The sequence below is a fragment of the Trichechus manatus genome, unplaced genomic scaffold (genome assembly GCF_000243295.1).
Source record: "Trichechus manatus latirostris isolate Lorelei unplaced genomic scaffold, TriManLat1.0 scaffold00056, whole genome shotgun sequence".
NCBI classification, from domain to species: Eukaryota; Metazoa; Chordata; class Mammalia; order Sirenia; family Trichechidae; genus Trichechus; species Trichechus manatus.
The window spans coordinates 9300420-9318861 of record NW_004443992.1 but is presented as its reverse complement, the minus strand read 5'-3'; the positions used below and the strand labels follow the sequence as shown (position 1 = coordinate 9318861).

General features: G+C 41.7%; 1 protein-coding gene across 3 annotated transcripts in view; it reads right to left on the bottom strand.

Moving 5' to 3' along the window:
* The window catches only part of CDK15 (cyclin dependent kinase 15), a 103054-nt gene that overhangs the window by 9437 nt on the left and 75175 nt on the right, over positions 1-18442 (bottom strand). For all 3 annotated transcript variants that reach the window (XM_004378230.2, XM_004378228.2, XM_004378229.1), the window contains exons 11-12: positions 13049-13097; positions 5767-5906 (exon numbers count right to left, since the gene is read on the bottom strand). In XM_004378230.2, the coding sequence (XP_004378287.1) occupies positions 5767-5906; positions 13049-13097 (189 nt within the window). The remainder of the gene's footprint in view (positions 1-5766; positions 5907-13048; positions 13098-18442) is intronic.

The following is an 18442-nucleotide window of genomic DNA, read 5'->3' as shown; positions in this document are numbered from 1 at the left end:
GAGAATACCAGAAAAATGTTTACCTGTGTTTTATTAACTATGCAAAGGCATTTGACTGTGTGGATCATAACAAATTATGGATAACACTGCGAAAAACAGGAATTCCAGAACCCTTAATTGTGCTCATGAGGAACCTGTACATAGACCAAGAAGCAGTCTTTCAAACAGAACAAGAGGATACTGTGTGGTTTAAAATCAAGAAAGGTGTGTATCAGAGTTGTATCCTTCCACCATATTTATTAAATCTGTATGCTGAGCAAATGATTGAGAAGCTGGATTATATGACGAACGGGGACATCAGGATTGGAGAAAGGCAAACTACCTGTGATATGCAGGTGACACAACATTGCTTGCTGAAAGGGAAGTGGACTTGAAGCACTAACTGATGAAGATCAAAGACTACAGCCTTCAGTGTGGATTACACCTCAACATAAAGAAAACAAAAATCCACCCACTGGACCAGTAAGCAACATCATGATAAATGGAGAAAAGATTGAAGTTGTCAAGGATGTCATTTTACTTGAATCACAATCAATGCCCATGGAAGCAGCAGTCAAGAAATCAAACTACATTTTGCATTGGGCAAATTTGCTGCAAAAGACCTATTTAAAGTGTTGAAAAGCTAAGATGTCATTTTGCGGACTAAGGTGTGCCTGACCCAAGCCATGGTGTTTTCAATCATCTCATATGCATGCGAAAACGGATAATGAATACGGAAGACTGAAGAAGAATCAATGTCTTCGAATTACGATGTTGGTGAAGAAATATTGAATATACCGTGGACTACCAGAAGAATGGAAACCCTGGTGGTGTAGTGGTTAAGAGCTATGGCTGTTAACCTAAAGGTTGGCAGTTCAAATCCACAAGTGCTTCTTGGAAACCCTATGGGGCAGTTCTACTCTATCCTATAGGGTTGTAATGAGTTGGAATCGACTCCACAGCAACGGGTTTAGTTTAGTTTTGTTTTTTTTTACCAGAAGAATGAACAAATCTCTCCTGAAAGAAGCACAGCCAGAATGCTTCTTAGAGGCGAGGATGGCGAGACTTCGTCTCACATACTTTGGACATGTTATCTGGAAGGACCAGTCCCTAGGGTAGGACATCATGCTTGATAAAGTAGAGGTTAATTGAAAAAGAGGAAGACCTTCAATGAAAAGGATTGACACAGTGGCTGCAACAATGGGCTCAAGAATGGCAACGATTGTGAGGATGGCACAGAACCGGGCAATGTTTTGTTCTGTTGTGCACGGGGTCACTATGATTCGGAATCGACTCAACGGCACCTAACAACAACAACATTTTATTCTCTCAGATGCTGTTGTAAATAGAATTGTTTCCCTAGTTTTCCTTTCAGATTTCTCATTTCTCATATATAGAAACCCAATTGATTTTTGTTTGTTGGCCTTGTATCCTGCAACTTGGCTAAATTCTCTGTTAGCTCCAGAAGTTTTCCTGTGGATCCTTTGGGATTTTCTATATAGATAGGTCGTATCATCTGTGAATAGAGATAATTTTCCTTCGTCTTTTCCATTCTTGTTACCTTTTATTTCTTTTTCTCGCTTTATTTCTCTGCCTGGGACTTCTATAAAGTCTGTTTTAAAGAAGAATGAAGATTGAGTCTAGGAAGGAATGGGAGAGACTCAAGCTGGGGACTTGGAAAGCAAAACGGGATCAACCCATAGAGAGAGAGACAGCCTTTGATGTCCTGACGATCCAGGACCGTGCCTTAAGGACCAGACTCTTAAATCACTTGGCATTTATTTGCCTCAGATGAAAAATACTTCTGTGGACCAGTGTCTGTGGTCTAACATGGCTAGAGTCCAAAATCAGTCTTAACTTTCTAAGGGTAACATTTGGAAGGCTCCCTGAAAGAATGAAATAGAGCCCGTTTCTAGAAGGGGCAGCTTAATGATTTTCTCCCTTCCGCCATCCCCAAATCTTTAAACAGTGTTCCTTTCCCAGAGCCCAAGTTCATGCTGAGGGCAAAGGGAATTAAGCGAAGAAGCTGAACCTGCAGCTAAGATTAGAGAGTTGCCAAGGGCCTAATTTTAGGTCTTCGCTGCCCCAGCTGACATCCTGCACTGCGGGCTCCAGCCAGGAGGACCACAAGTGTGGCCATAAGCCAGTGTCTGAGTGGCCATCTGCAAAAGCAATTAGCTTGCTGTTGGGTGTGTTTTGAGAGGGAATACCAATAATTTCTCCTTCAACAAATGTTTCTTCAGGTGTTCAAAAGTCAATAAGGGAACATGTCAGAGCTTGGCAGAAGTTCCCACATGCTTGCCATTCTAATATTCACGTTTCTCCACATAAGTGTGTGCTCCAAAAGGGAACTAATCCTGGCATTCCTGGTTTTTCATAGTAAGTAACCCCCTGACAAATTTCTTCTGCCTATAAGCTTACTGCCACAACTTAGAGAAAGTGCTGTTCAGAACTTGCCAGCTTCATGAAAACAGAAATGAATGGGTGAGACCAATTCTTTCATTTTGTGGGAATTTCTCTGCCACTGGGGTTTAGACTGTCCTTCCACTCTTCACATATCTCCCATCCACAGGTTTCATGATTTAATTGTCTTCTTCAGAGGGCAGACAATAATAGCTGGCATCTTCCAGATCAAAGGGGAAACAGAATATATTTTAAAGAGACAACTCTGTTATCCTGCAACCAGAATAATAAAATGTTATAAATATAAGGCCCTAAATGATTCCATACCAAAATGCCACTGGAGAGCAAAATTTCTTGCATAATTATGGCAGGGAAACTGTCCTTAAAAATCACTCACAAGAGCATGTCTTATTTTTGCACATTTCTTATGCCTGTGGCAGCCAACCACAGGGATGGAGATTCTGTGTCCCTGCAGTGATAACCCTCTGGTGCTCCCTGCCTGCATGGGAGGCTGTTAATTAAGGTGCATTGCCAGGAGCAATGAAAAAGCAGACTGGCATTGCCAGGCCAAGGGAATGCAACCCTTAGTAGACAGCATGCCCATGGTGAGGACCACTGTCGTGGAAGTGCACAAACTGGTCCCAGCTGCTTCTCCCTTCCTCTATTTTTCTTTCCAATTTTCCTGGCAGCTTTGCTTTCTGTCTACTTGTCCTGAGTTCTAACTGTTGGTCTGTCTCTGTACCTATCTCCCCCCCCCACCACCACCACCACACACGTACACCCAATACCTCCCCCGACCCCAATCTCTTGGCGCCGGCCCTTTCATCTTCTCCCGCAGGGATTCAGATTTGAGATGTCACTATAGGAAGTGCTTGTCGGCTGCAGCAGCAGCAGCAGAGCCCTGTGGCTTCGACAAACCTCATTTAATTGGGAGGAAGCCAGGAGAATTTGAAAGAACTGAAACATCCAGGAAACTCTTTTTATCAGGCATAATTTAAACTCTGCATGGAAAAACCCCTATATGTATAAAGAAAAGTCAACTTCCCTCCTGCTGTGAGCACTCCTCAGCTCCCCCCCAGCACAGGCAGGCTCCTGCAAGATTCCATCTTTTCATTTCTCTAAAAGTGTCAAAGTATATTTGGGCTCTGTGACTGGGAGAACAGAGAAGGAATACAGATCTTTCTCTCTCTCTCTCTCTCTTCTCATACCTGTGTGTGTATGCACACACACACACAAACACGCTCACCTAGACAGACATGCACCAGAGCCCCTCTGTTGGTGAATTTGCTTTGGGTCTGCCAGAAAGAATCAAAACCACACTTTCTAACAGCACGTCAGCTTGGACCGTGATTGTTTCTTCCTAATTACCCTTCAGGCAAAAGCTGGTGCCCAGAAAACTTTGATGATCAGCAGAGGTTCTCAATACCCAGAATAACAGATTCAGGAGACCGGCCTATGAGGGAAGTTTCTTTAAGAGAAGTGTGTGTGTGTGTGTGTGTGTGTGTGTGTGTGTGTGTGTGTGTGTGTGTGTGTGTGTGTGTGTCCAAGCTTCTATATTTACATGAAATGGTAGAGCTAGAAGTCCCAAGCCCAAAAGAAGAAAACTAAGAAGTAAGGGTGTAAGGACTCAGACTAGGAAGAGGGTGTTGGGGTGGGGGTGGGGGAGGGAATGGGGATGAAGTGAGGGCAGAGGTATCAGGGATGGAGAAAGAATTATAAGTCTGCAGTGTCTTTTATTCCACCAATAGGCCAAACTGTGTCCCTCCCCTCCTTCCAAATTCTGCTGCAGATTCACCTCCAGTCTAATCCATCTCACTTGAATTATTCTAGTCCCTCCAAAGCATTGCCTTTAGCACACACATCTTCTCTGGACATCTGCAGCTGATTATGCACAGATTTTAGTTGTTTAGATATGATTTGTGCTAATACGTGTACAAGGGTGCCCTGTTTCCTCTTCTTCACTCTCTTTTCCTCCCACTTCATAAGATCCTTGAGGCCAAGGCCAAGTCCCCTTTTCCTCAACTTTTTATAGCACTTAATATGTTCCTGACACTTAATGGCAACTTAATAAATACTGATGACTGACTTGTGTTACGGGGTTAAGTAAGACATTAACCCCAGCTGTATGATTATGGTGATATCTGAAGATTCTAAATGACTCAGTTTAAAAATAAAATACCTCAAGAAGTCCCAAACTGAGAGCTTTGGACCACTGCAGGACAATGTCCTAGACACCATACAGCCATGTTTACAAACCCTGGAACTTTTGACCACACTGTACATCTAAGCCTCTTGGGCAGTAGCTCCCCACCTCATCCCCACCCTCATCCTCATCCCATCACACCCTACCCTCATTTCCTCCCCCAATCCCATTCCAATACTCTCTGCCCAGTATGAGACCCTAGACCCTCCTTCTTTGCTTTCTTTTCTTGGGCTTAGGATTTCTAAACAGGGCTTCGAACCAGTTCATTCTAGCTTGAACCACTGCTGAGAATTTAATTTTCCACCCCAGATATACTGAATCTGAATCTACAGTTTCACAAGATCCCCAGGTGATTCTTATGTATATCCCGGGAACTTGTAGAAATGAAAATTTTCAGCAGGAGTTCAAACCAGAATGAATCAGTTCCAAGCCCTGCTTCTAAAAACTGCTTTCAGTCAAATGGTAGATGTTGCCAAGGAACCCCACCTAGAGATAGTACCCCTCAAGCAGCCTGGACATGCCCATATTGCCCACATCCTCCGCGTGACCCTTCCTGACCACAATCTGAGAAACATGAGACGTGCTCCCATCACATGATCCCTCAGCACATTTCAGATTTGGAGGATGACTTCAGGCCCAGACAGCAAAGCTGATTTCAGGGTAACTGTGTGTCCCCAGTGAGCATCCAGCCTGGGAAGATGCGCCCCTCCCCCAGGCTCCACCTGGGACTTCCTTCTGCAGTATCATATTACCAATCAAGACCAGCCCAGCTTTCCTCTCCTGACATATCTATGCCACCTATCATCTTACTCCCTATGGAAAGAGAATAGGGGTGGTTAGAAATTTGGTTCTGCTTCTCCTGGCAGATCTTAGCTAAAACAAACAAGTCCAAGGCAACTTTCATCTCTTCCGATTTCTAAGTGCAAGTGTGTGTAAATGAAATGTTTGGATTACTACAAGGAAGTCCTGTCACCTATCCCCACCAGGATTTTTGAGTTTTAGAGAATCATACAAAAGTCAAGCAAGACTGAGTTCCGTCTTGCTTCTCCCAGGCTAACTGATCTCTACACTTCTGGTTGTAAATTCTATGATTCTCCACTGTTCAGAGAAAACACTGACACACACACACACACACACACACCCGTGCACACACACACACACACACACATTCCCTTATTCACCATTGGGAAGCTGGTGCAGCTGAGATGGCAGGGCACTGAAATAATCGTGAACAAGTGCTTCCTGGGCGGAGACCCGGTCTCGAGGAAAGCCTTTCAGCATTTGGGAGGCCAAGTCTTCAGCTTCAGGAACCCTGCCCAACCTGGAAAAGTGAGAGAGAACAATAGTTTCTCCACAGGTCTCTCTTTTGAAAAATAAAGCAGGAGAGAAAAGAAAAGGAAAGGAAAGATGTGGTTAGATTTACAAGTGTGTTTCAAGTCGAATTTTCCTGGATTGCTAAAATTAATGGCAGGTGGGAAAATTACCCCCCACAGTGAAATTCTTACCTGTCCTGTAACTAAGATGAAGGGGGACAATCTCAGCATTCTATTATTTCGCTCCCCTGCCCCCCACTGTGTCTCTGGGCACCATGTGTACATAAAGGACACAGAATTATAATTATAGACACAGAAACACATAATTAAAGATTCTTCTTTGAGGGACACAGCAGCCCCAACCAAGCAGAAAAGCCCAATTAAAAACAGCCTCTAGGCTCTGGACTTCAAGAGCCACAAGCATAGAAAGACTGTGGGGAAGAGGAGAGGAAGGAGATTCTGGGGGTGAAGTCTAGGTGGAAAATACCCTTATTTGCATTGTTTTTGAAACTCAGCCTCCAGAGTTATTAGCTGAGTCGCTGTCTTGGTTTATCTCTCTTGAGAGAAAGCATAGGAAGAAAGATCACTTAATTAAGTACTCAAATCACAATCGGGACAAGGTGGCTTTATGTTGAGTTATATATTTGGAGATGAGCAAATCTATTTATTGAGAAACTACTATGTGCTAGTATGTGGTTGGCCCTTGGAAATACAGGACAAGACTCTGCCTCTGACAGCTTACAGTCTAGTAGGGGAGTCAGACATTAATTAAAGTAGCATACAAATTCATAAGTACAGCTGTGAATAAAAAGCCCTGGAACCTGACTTGGAATGGGAGGAAGTGGTCTGGGAAGGCTTTCCTGAGGAAGTGCCACTTCAGCTGAGAGCTGAAGGACTGAGAGCAGGGGAAGAATAGGTATTGCAGGCAGAGGTCTATGGTGCTCATCCAGACCCTGGGGTGGGAGGGAGAAGCATGAGTTTAAAGAAGGGAATAAGGGAATAAAGGTCAGTTGATTGGCCAGGGATAAAGACGAGGAGAGGGGTCTGAATCAAAGCTGGGGAGAGCAGCAGGGGTCAATCCTGGAGTGCCTTGTGGGTCTCCATGCTTCCTATTTACTTGTAATGTTAGAAAGTATTTGCTAATCTTGTGCCAATCATGTAAGTATAACCATCTCTGCAGTCCACAGACAAGTTTGTAAGAGGAAAGCCAAGAGAGGGAAAAATGTGCAGATCCCCGGAGGTAATTAACCGTAAGACTGATGTTTGACGTTCAGAATCAAATTGCATGACCAAGATGTCCTTCAATAGGTAAATGGGCCAACAAACTGCAGTACATCCATTCAATAGAGTATTATTTGGTGGAGAAAAGAAATGAGCTATCAAGCTACAAAAGGACATGGAGGAATCTTAAATGCATATTGCTAAGTTTGCAATTGAAAGACATTCAGTTGTGTGGATCATAACAAATTATGGATAATATTGGAAAGAATGGGAATTCCAGAACCCTTAACTATGCTCATGAGGAACCTGAACATAGACCAAGAGGCAGTCATTCAAATGGAACAAGGGGAAACTGCATGGTTTAAAATCTGGAAAGGTGAGTGTCAGGGTTGTACCCTTTCACCATACTTATTCAATCTGTATGCTGAGCAAATAATTGAGAAGTTGGACTATATGCAGACGGATGAGGCATCAGGATTGGAGGAAGACTCATTAACAATCTACGATATGCAGATAGCGCAACCTTGCTTGCTGAAAGTGAAGAGGACTTGAAGTACATACTGACAAAGATCAATGACTACAGCCTTCAGTTTGGATTACACCTCAGCTTTAAATAAAGAAAACAAAAATCCTCACAACTGGACCAATAAGTGCATCATAATTAGTGGAGAACAGGCTGAAGTGGTCAAGGATTTCATTTTACTTGGATCCACTATCAACGCCCTTGGGAGCTGCAGTCAAGAAATCAAATGACGTATTGCCTTGGGCAAATCTACTGCAAAAGACCTCTTTAAAGTGTTCAAAAGCAAAAATGTCACTTTGAGGACTAAGGTGTGCCTGACCCAAGCCATGGTATTTTCAGGTGCCTCATATGGATGTGAAAGCTGGACAACGGAATAAGGAAGACTGAAGAAGAATTGATGCCTTTGAATTACGGGGTTGGTGAAAACTATGGAACATACCAGGGACTGCCAAAAGAATGAACAAGTCTGTTTTCGTAGAAGTACAGCCAGAATGTTCCTTTAAAGTGAGGATGGGGAGACTTCATCTCACATACTTTGGACATGTTATCAGGAAGGACCAGTCCCTGGGGAAGGACATCCTGCTTGGTAACGTAGAGGGTCAGTGAAAAAGAGGAAGACACTCAACGAGATGGATTGACATAGTGGCTGCAACAATGGGCTCAAATACAGCAATGACTGTGAAGATGGCGCAGGACCAGGCAATGTTTTGTTCTATTGTATACAGGGTTGCTATGAGTCGGAACCAACTCAACGGCACCTAACAACAACAACAACAATTACTGAAAGAAGCAAGTCCAAGAAGCTACATATCGTATGTTTCCAACTATAAGATATACTGGAAAAGGCAGAACTATAGAGACAGTGAAAAGATCAGTAGCTGCAGGGTCTCAGGGGGAGGGAGGAAGGGATGAACAGGTGGAACACAGGGCATTTTTAAGGCAGCGAAACTTTTCTGTGTGATACCGTGATGGTGGCTATATGACATTATGCATTTGTCAAAACCCATAGGACTGTACAATGCAAAGAATGAACCCTAATGTAAACTATGGTCTTTAGTTAACAATAATGTATCAATACTGGTTCATCAGTTGTAACAAATATAACACAGGAATGCAAGATGTTAGTAATAGGAGAAACAGTATGCAGTTGGAGAGCAGGTACATAGGAGCTTTGTACTTTCTGTACAATTTTTCTGTAAAGCTAAAACTGCCCTAAAACCTAAATCAAGTCTAAGGGAAAAAAATTAAGTTGCCTGGTCATGGAATACCTTATCAAATCCCCAAATAAGCAAAAATCGTGGGTTTCCTTCAAGTCCAATACTCATGATAATTTAAAGCAAGAACGAGCAGATACCTGTTTCCTTTCCAGGAGCCACGATGCAGAGATGCTGGAAGTCTTGGCCCAGAGTTGTAATTTGCATAATCTTTGCATACAATTTACATAAGAGACTTTTTCAGCTACCTGATTCCCATGACATAAAACCCTTTCTGCGCACAGATAACTCCCCTCAAACCCAGGAATAATTGCTACACAGACTTAAGGTAAAGGAGAAATGTGCAAATCCTCAGTGCTGTCTTCCAGGCCAGTTAGGAGAGAAGGAACCCAGGGCAGAATTCTCTCATGAGCTCCTGGCCTGAAGAAGGGCCAGCAGGGATTTTCTCCATCCAGAGTGCACTTGGTCTCCCCTTTATGCCTAAACGTTTACTAGCAGCACAGGTGGGGCCACCAGGTGTGGGCCTTTGGCAAGGTCCTTATAATCTCCACCTTGCTAATAACACATTGCACTCTTATTTGGGAGCTGAGAAAACAGGCCAGGAATGCAAATACTGCCTCTTTGGGCACAAATGTTCATGTCCTGACCCTTTCCGTGTTTGTAACATTCTGCTTCTTCTGCGGTGGAGATTCTTGCTTACTATCCATTGCCTTTACAGTCACAGTTCCACAATTTGCAGCCTCCTGTAACTCTACTTAGAACAATTCTTCACATGCTGCTTGAAACTCCTAATTTGGAAATGAAAAGTGAACATTGCAAACATTAATTTGCCTACCAGCACCTTTCTATATACGCCAAATGTTAATAAATATTATTTGTTTGGTTTGGGATGTTAACTACTGAACTTGCCAGGAGTATCTTGCAGGATTAAAAGAATCCACCCAATTAGTGAGATTCTGTTACTAAAGATAAACGGCCCAGTGGTGAACCACTCCTCCAAGTAACATTTCAAGTAGGGAGAAGTGTTCCGTTGCCAAAATAATACACATTTATTGTAGAACACTTAGAAAACGCAGAGAAAGAAAATCAAAACTATTCCGTAGCTCTGAAATAACCCCATCACTCAATGATAATCACCACTGCTTTGCTGTTCTTTTTTAGTCCTTTCTCTGAAACTACATTCTCAACTGTATTTTTTGTTTTACAAAATAGTGGTATTATACTGTATGTGTTGTTGTAACCGCTTTTTTCCACTTGACTATCTTGATCATCTTTCCATATTATGAGTAGCCTCCTAGGACATAATGTTAATGGCTGCATAGAATTCCGTTATGTGGGCATACCACAATTTACATACCTGGAACCTTAAGTTGTTACCTTTTTTGTTGGGGTGGGGGGAGTATTATTAAAATCATGCTGTGACAAATGTCCTCAAAGAGAAATCTTTGTATACTTGTGCAATTACTTCCTTAGGATACATTCTCAGAATCAAAATTCCTAGGTCGAAGGGCATATAACTTGTTAAAATTTTGATTCATAGTATCAGCTAGACGAGCTGTCTCAATTTCCATTGGTACATGTAGAGCAGCATGGGAGAGTGCCTGTCCCTGGGTACAGGGCTAAGATTCATTCCAGCTGACCTGAATTGCCACAGTTCCCACTGCTTATAAAAGTCCTAAAAAGGATTGAAATTGTACATTGATCTTAAAAGTTGTGCTGGGTGAGAATGACATCTGCATTTAATTTTAGAAGTCCAGAATAGAAACATACACAATAAAAAAGTGAAAATCAGATTTGGTGATCTTGTAAAGCAACATCCGGTAACTCATCACTGAACATATCTAAAAACCTGGTGGTTCTCAGGGCCTAAGGGGATAGTCTTGATTTCTTAGCACAGCCTAGCTCCAAATCTAAAAAATCCCTCCCCCATTGCTGCCATCAACCTTCACCATGCAAGGGTCTTATCTGTTTGCAATACGAGGCTGGTCACTATGGGCTCCACTGAGTTCTTTGTGTTTTTCACCTAGATTTACAGTAAGAGAAAAAGGGCAGGGGTAGAGAGTAGGCACTTTTTTTTTTTTTAATACCGTCTGTTTAGGATGTGGTCAAGTAGATGTCCACCATAAAAAATATGAAACAGCATCTGAGAAGCTATGCTACAATTTGTCAATCAAGATGAAAAGTAAGTGCACACTTCATGGGCCCACATGATTCAGGTCACCATCAAACCCTAGGCAAGGCCTGAGATGCGTTTACAGCTCTGTGCATGGTTCCATTACACCTCTGCAGGAATCTTGCAGAAAAGCCAGTGACACCTTGGCTGGTCTTTGACTCACCACATTTGCAATCTGATTGAATTGACAAAGCCATAGAGACCTCTACCAAATGAATCCTGGCCCCACAACTTACTAGCTAGACAAGCTTAGACAAGTTACTTAAGTTCATTGAGCCTCAGTTTCCTCATATCTGAAGTAGGAATCAGATTTGTGAGGATTAAATGAAGCAACTTATGCAGCACACTGTTAACCACATCTTTCAATATTAATTCTCTTCTTTCAATGACAAAATGCTTCCTAGAGCCAAGAATTTTCTCATGTGAGAATCTAGGCCAGTACTGTCCAGGAGAATTTTCTATGATGATGGAAATGTTCTATAGCTCCACTGTCCAATATGGCAGCCACTGCTCACATATGGTTACTGAGGGTTAGTGCAACTGAGCAACTGAATTTTTAATTTAAATATAAATTTAAATAACTACATGTATTAGACAGCACAGCTTTAGCCATTACTCCATGTTTGAGAATCTAAGCAGAGAAGCCAAAAGTCTGGGGAAAGGCACACAGAGATTGTTGTGGGCAAGGGAGCTGCAGGGGTGATGGCTGTTGTGTGGGAGCAAGAAAGTCAGAGGAATATTCAGCAAGTTCAAGTCCTGCTCAGCCCTAGAAGAAAGGTCAGGTGGGGCCATAGCAGGAGGCTGGTGGCACCATCATCTGCCATGTGACAGTGGTGGCAGCAGCAATATAGGTGTTAAGGTGCTTTGCTGGTTTGGAGTTACCATTTGCTTTGGAACCCAGTAGTGAAATGATAGAAAGCCACAGGGCACTGCTAATATCTCTAGCGAGGGGTTAGGGGGCCTAGCAATGAGAACAAGAGAAAGTTTGCACCTCTTGAATGAAATAATAAATAGCAGTTCCCAGGAACCCGTCTTCCAAAATAAGGAGGAGTTTCAGGTTATACCGTACTTTTGAAAATAAGAGTGGATGTACAGATGTCCTGGGGAGAACTGTCCCTCCCCATAAAAGACCCTTTGATAGCCATACTTCTGTGTTCCTAGCTCACTTTACTGTTTAGACCCTGATGTTCAGTTTACTTTGAGGTTTTTTAAAGAGTATGAACAGCAAGTATAGAAAAATCAAACGAAATATTGTTAGGTTAAACGATACCACGTTTTCAGTGAAGGACAACGTTCAAATGATCAGTTAGGACCTTGGCCAGTGAAGCTTTCTTCCATTTCTCCCCACCTGTGAGAGTGTGTTTTTCTTTGACATTTGAGCTCGTTTCCCCTGTCTCTGATGTTTTCCTCGCTGCCCTTTTCGCCTCCTCACTGAAGCAAAAAGAACAGAGCCTCGGCTAATTACTCTCAGATCAAATAATACTGGTTATTGTAATTGGTCATTGTCCGAAAACACAGAGTTCTTCTTAGCCCTGAGGTTGCCTGGCACAGCTTAGTTAGCTAACTATTCCGGGAATGTCTCTATTATCTGTTTTACTTTGCAAAAGAAACTAGGGATTTGTTGAAAGCTGGTAATAAAAGTCTGCCCTGGTCTGAGCTGAGACTGCGTAGAGAGGGCCTGGGAAAGCATGACCTCCATGAATCAAGCCGCCCCCCTTTCCAATAGCCACTCAATGGTGTTATTTGGTTTCTCTGTGTCAGAGAATAATAAACCCACTAGGTTTTCTTGCAGGCCAACACTCCCTCATTCTCAGGACCTGGGGCATGGTTGAGGGGCACAAAACAGTTTTAATGACTAAACTCACTGAAAGTAAAATGGTGCGCAGAGAAAAACTAACAGAATCACAGGTGGCTCACTGGCTCTCCCAGTGGCCTCTGTCTGAGGCTTGCTCAGTGGACTGAGATTCAGGGAAATGCCCCTTCCAAGCCGCTTAAAGATAAGCTCCCCAAGGTGCTTACCTGTTCCAGATCATCTGAAGGCTTTGGGGCTTAGGCAGTGGGAACCACTCTGGGAAAGCATACACAAAAACACAATGAACATAATTAATATCACGGAACTGTACATGTGAAGATTATTATAGAAATGGCAAATGTTTTGTTACCTATATATTTACCACACACACACACACACACACATAAATAATCCTAAAATCTTGTTGCTAACAATATTATTAAAATCTAAGTGCTCTTCTTGGCTGAGAGTAAAAGAGGAGTCAAGTATCAGGTGGGTAGGCAAACTAGATTTTTTTTTTTTTTTTTGAACTAGATTTTTAAGGGCCCTTCTCATTGTAAATTTTTATGATTCTATAGGATGTCATGAAAAGTAGAAAGTCAACAAATATTTATTTAACGTCTACTGTGTGAGAAAGATGTGATAGTCTGCTTCTGTAAAGATTTATAGCCTTGGAAACCCTATGGGGCAGTTTCTACTCTGACCTATAGGGTCACTATGAGTCGGAAGCAGCTTGATGGCAATGGGCTTGGTTTGAGTGTGCAGAGCATGTACCAAGTGCTGTGGAGGACACAAAAGCACTCCAAACAAACCTCCCCACCCTTGCAGAGCTCACAATTCATTTGGGAGAACAAAGCACACATGCATGAAAAGTCATGTGACGGATGGCAGGGCAAAGTCTCAAAAGTCTAATAAGTGGTAAAAAGTAACAGGATTGAGTTTACATGCCACTTGTGGTAAAAATGGAAGTGGACCCTGGCTTGAATAATCCAAAATGGATGATAATAAAATATTATCATTTTATTTGGAGCACTCTTGATAACATTTATATTCCGATACAGGTGTTTCTATTATTCTTGATATTGACACTATTTAACCCAAAATAAAACCACCATGAAAGGAGACAATTTCTCATTCATTTAAGAAATACTAATTGAATGCTTATTTTATAGAAGGGCCACAAAGGGAGCTTTGGGGGATATAAGAAGTTATGGGACGATGCTCCCTATCAAATCCCTTCTACTCCCATTCCGCATTGAGAAAGGAGTATTTCAACTCTCATTTAAAATGATATTTCTGCCTTATATCCTTCTTGGGCCTGAAATGTTAATTTTGGGGTTTTAAAGATCTCTTCTTCCGGCTCCTATAGAAATGGGATAAACCAAGGTTGTTTACCAGAACAAAACATTTAATCATATTTGGGCAAAAATTATTTTGATAATACTGACACATACATTTGTGTGCATAAAAAACTAGTCACCAAGTTGTTGATAGTAATTACAAAGACTTACTCTTTTTACTTCCATGTCATTTTCTTAAATTTATTTATTTATTTTTCAATATAAAAAGCGTGTATTATTTTTATAACTTCAAAAGTTAAGTTTAAATAGACCAAAGTCATTACTGGTTACCAGAGATGGTGAGAGGAGAGGACAGGGGATACTGCTTCAGGTACAGAGTTTTTGTTAAAGGCAATGGAAAAATCTGGAAATGGACAATGGTGATTATTGTACAACAAGGTCAATGTAATTAATGTCACTGAATGTACTGTAAAAATGGTTGGCATGTTTTGTTACATATAGTTCACCAAAAAAAATTTTTTTTTAAGTAAGTTCAGTTAAAAGTTGAATTTATAGTGCTAAGAGTAGTAGAGTTAAAGGAGCGATCAAAGAAAGTGATATAAGTTGAGTTCTCGAGGTCAAATGCAATCACGCTTGCACTACTCTGCTGGCATTTTATAGTCCCAGGTGGGCACTAAGGCAAGCACTTGTACATACAGGTGACTTACTCTCTGTTCAGTATGATTGTGCCTAAATTCAAATAAGCAGTAAAGATAATACCTGGCATTTCTTTAGTATGTTTATTTCCAAATCACTTTCTTAGGTATTGCTTTGCTTCTTCCCCTCACAGGTTTGTTTTACAAAGAAAGGTGTTTACATGTTGCCTGTTTACAGTTCTTCCCTGGCCAAGCAAAATTAAAATGTTTCTTCATTCAGTCATAGCCTATTTTCCAATAAACATAATGAAACCCATTTCAGTCTCTCCCAGTTTCTGTTTTTCCCTTCTTAGAGCCCTATGTGCCGTGTTTTTTTTTTCTTTTGGTCTTAACTATTTTTAAAATAATTTATTTTATTTTGCTGTTGTTGAGAATATGCATAGCAGAACATATAACAATTCAACAATTCTGTGTGTACATTTCAGTGACATTGATTACATTCTTTGAGTTGTGCAACCATTCTCACTCTCCTTTTCTGAATTGTTTCTCCCCATTAACTTAAACTCACTGCCTCTAAATTTCCTATCTAATCTTTCAAGTTGCTGTTGCCCATTTAATCCCATATAGATAATTCTTTAAAAAAGCACAATGCTCAACGGCCTTTAGTATTTTAATACTATTCCTAATTTTAGAGTCATACTTCTGGTAGAACAATAGAAAGAGCATAGGTTTGGAGTCAGCTGAATTTGGCTTTGAATACTGACTCCACTGCTTGAGTTTCATGGTGACCTGAAGCGAGGTATTTTAACCCCGGTGAACCTCAGTTTCCTTAACTCAAATTGGAGGTCATATTCATCTCACAAGGACACTAAAGTGATTCATTGAGATAATGAATGTAAAGTGCTTGCTTCTGAGCATGTAACAAAATACTATTTGTCTCTTCTTCCTCTTTCTCTTCCTTTGAACTGTGATGGGCAGTCTGGACAGTGTGTGGTTAGGTACTCACACCCTAGACCTTAGGTTTGAATTTGGGCTCTGCACGTACTAGCTGTGTGACCTGAGGGTATTGTTTAACCTCAGTGGGTGTCAGTTTTCCCATCTGCAGAAGGGGAATAATTCTAGTCCCCTTAGAGGGTGGTTGTGAGAATTCGGATACTGAGTGTTTCCTCACACTTTGCCTCCTTCCTTTCTGCCTGTTTCCCTTGTCTGATGTACCTTATCAAATCCCTTCTACTCCCCACTCCAAATTGAGAAAAAAAAACAAAAACCTAACCAAACCCACTGCCATCAAGTTGATTTTGATTCATAGCAACCCTACAGGACTGAGTAGAACTGCTCCATAGGGTTTCTAAGGAGCACCTGGTGGACTCAGACTGCCAACGTTTTGGTTTGTAGCCAAGCTCTTAACCATTGCACCACCTATCTCAATTCTCACTTAAAATGATATTTCTGCCTTATACCCTCTCCCCTTCTACCACTTATCTTCTCTTTGTCCTCTCTAGATATTTCGGCCTTTTTGTTCTCCTTGAAACCTTCTATACATACTGTTTCCTTCTACTGAAATTCTAACTTGCTCCAAGCACGAGTTCTTACAAGCCTGGCTGGGTTTCTTTTGAGCCCTCAGCATGGGCCAAAGACATGGCTCCAAGCTCTGTGGTGTGGTATAGTAACGTGAACATGCCTGGGCTCAAATCTCTTTTCTGCCACGTAAAAACTCTAGGACTTTGGGGAAATTACTTAACCTCTCTGCTTAAGTAACTGAGAAATTTCCAAACCTGTAAAATAGAAATAATTTTCCAGTTGCTGGGAGGATTAAATAAAATTAAGCACTTGATATGTAAAGGGGCTCAATACGTATTAGTCTTACTCCTTTTTTTTCCCTCTTGTTTTTGTCTCTCGTTTTGGAGAGGCAGCATGTTCTAACACAGTGGTTCTGAAGCCTGGCTACATATTATTATCACCTAGGGAGCTTTTAAAAGAAAGGAAACCCTGGCTCCACCCCCTAGAGAGTCTCATTCAACTAGTCTGGGGAGGGCATCTAGGTATTGATTAGTTGTTGTGTGTTACGGTTGTTTTAAATGGTCTCCAGATGTTCCTAGTGTGAAGCTAAGGCTGACGATCTCTGGTCTAGCAAAGAGGGCAGGGTCTACCACTCACCAGCAACTTGCCCCACACCTCTTGAAGCTCATTTCCTCATCTATAATAGCTCAGGTGAGGTTGGTGAGAATCTAATTCATCAATGTAAATACAATTGTAGAACACGGTGTCTGCCACATACTTAATACATTGTTAAAGGATGAGAGACAGGAAGCACGACAAGGGAAAATCAGTTCTCATAAATCCTACCAGAAACGGATGACCTGAAAGAGCTGACCCAGGAGCAACAACAACATTTTGTGTCTGAGGTTCCAGATCTTAAGCAGACTGATTGTGCCCAACTTTTTCCCGCACCAATTTTGTAGCTACCTTAGCTGAGAAGTAACCTGGTGGCTAAGTTGGTTGAGCGTTTGGCTGCTAACCAAAAGGTCAGCAGTTCGAATTTACCAGCTGCTCCTTGGAAACCTTATGGGTTTCTATAAGTCAGAGTCAACCAGAGGGCACGCAACAACTTTATGGAAACTTTGGTGGCATAGTGGTTGAGACCTACAGCTGCTGACCAGAAGGTTGGCAGTTCGAATCCACCAGGCGCTCCTTGGAAACCCTACAGGGCAGTTCTACTCTGTCCTATAGGGTTGCTATGAGTCAGAATTGACTCCACAGCAACGGGTTAGCTGAGATAGAGGAACTGATATGTCCAGGATCAGTCAGGGAGCCCTTATGAAGCAGAGTCAAAGCCCAAAGCCTAAGTGTGGCCTACCCTCCCACTCTGATGCAGATAACCTGATGCTGAGTGACCTTGCCTCTCTGGCATTGATTTTTCCCAGCAGTTAAACTGCTAGTGATCAATGAGAGCATGATCCACAAACGGGCGTTTTAACAGCACCATTTAAAAATGAGTCTGTTTCTCTGGTTTCAACGGCCTCTAAAAATAATAGGTCTGGAGCTAGCTTGTTTCCCTTCTTCCTGCAAAGATTATAGTAAATCATTAGACCAGATTTCTCTTTGTCTCCACCCTCTGCAGTTCTCTTTAAAAGAGTTGCCATTTGATTTCAATTGGAATTCGAGGCAAGAAAGACAAAGTAAGTTGCAAAAGGAAACATAAAAAGGCAGAAAGTTTAATTTGCAAACTAAATGAAGTAAAATTAAAATGAAGGCAGAACTGTTGCTACCATAGTAAAAGAATCCATTTTTCATAAATGTTTAATAAAGCGTACTTCACGACTGATTCCAGTACGGTAACCTTAGTCCACAGAGATTTGCTGATGAACTGATAAAACACCACCAGGACCATTTTGAGACTTAGCTCAAGGTAAAACATTTTCTAGTTACTATAGACTTGGCCAAAATCACTCTAGGGTTATCTTATAGTGTGGTCTACTGAACTACTCCTCTGGAATTTCCTGAATACAATGCATTCTTGAGATACCATATATTTAAATAGTTGATAATGTTGTTGGCCTTATTTAGCTATCTCAAGCAGCAACTTTAAAACTTTGAAACCGCACTGCAAAAATCTGTAGCTATGCTTCTTCTACCTCCGCCTCACCCCTTCCCCAAACGCACACATTCGTCACCCTCTCAGCTG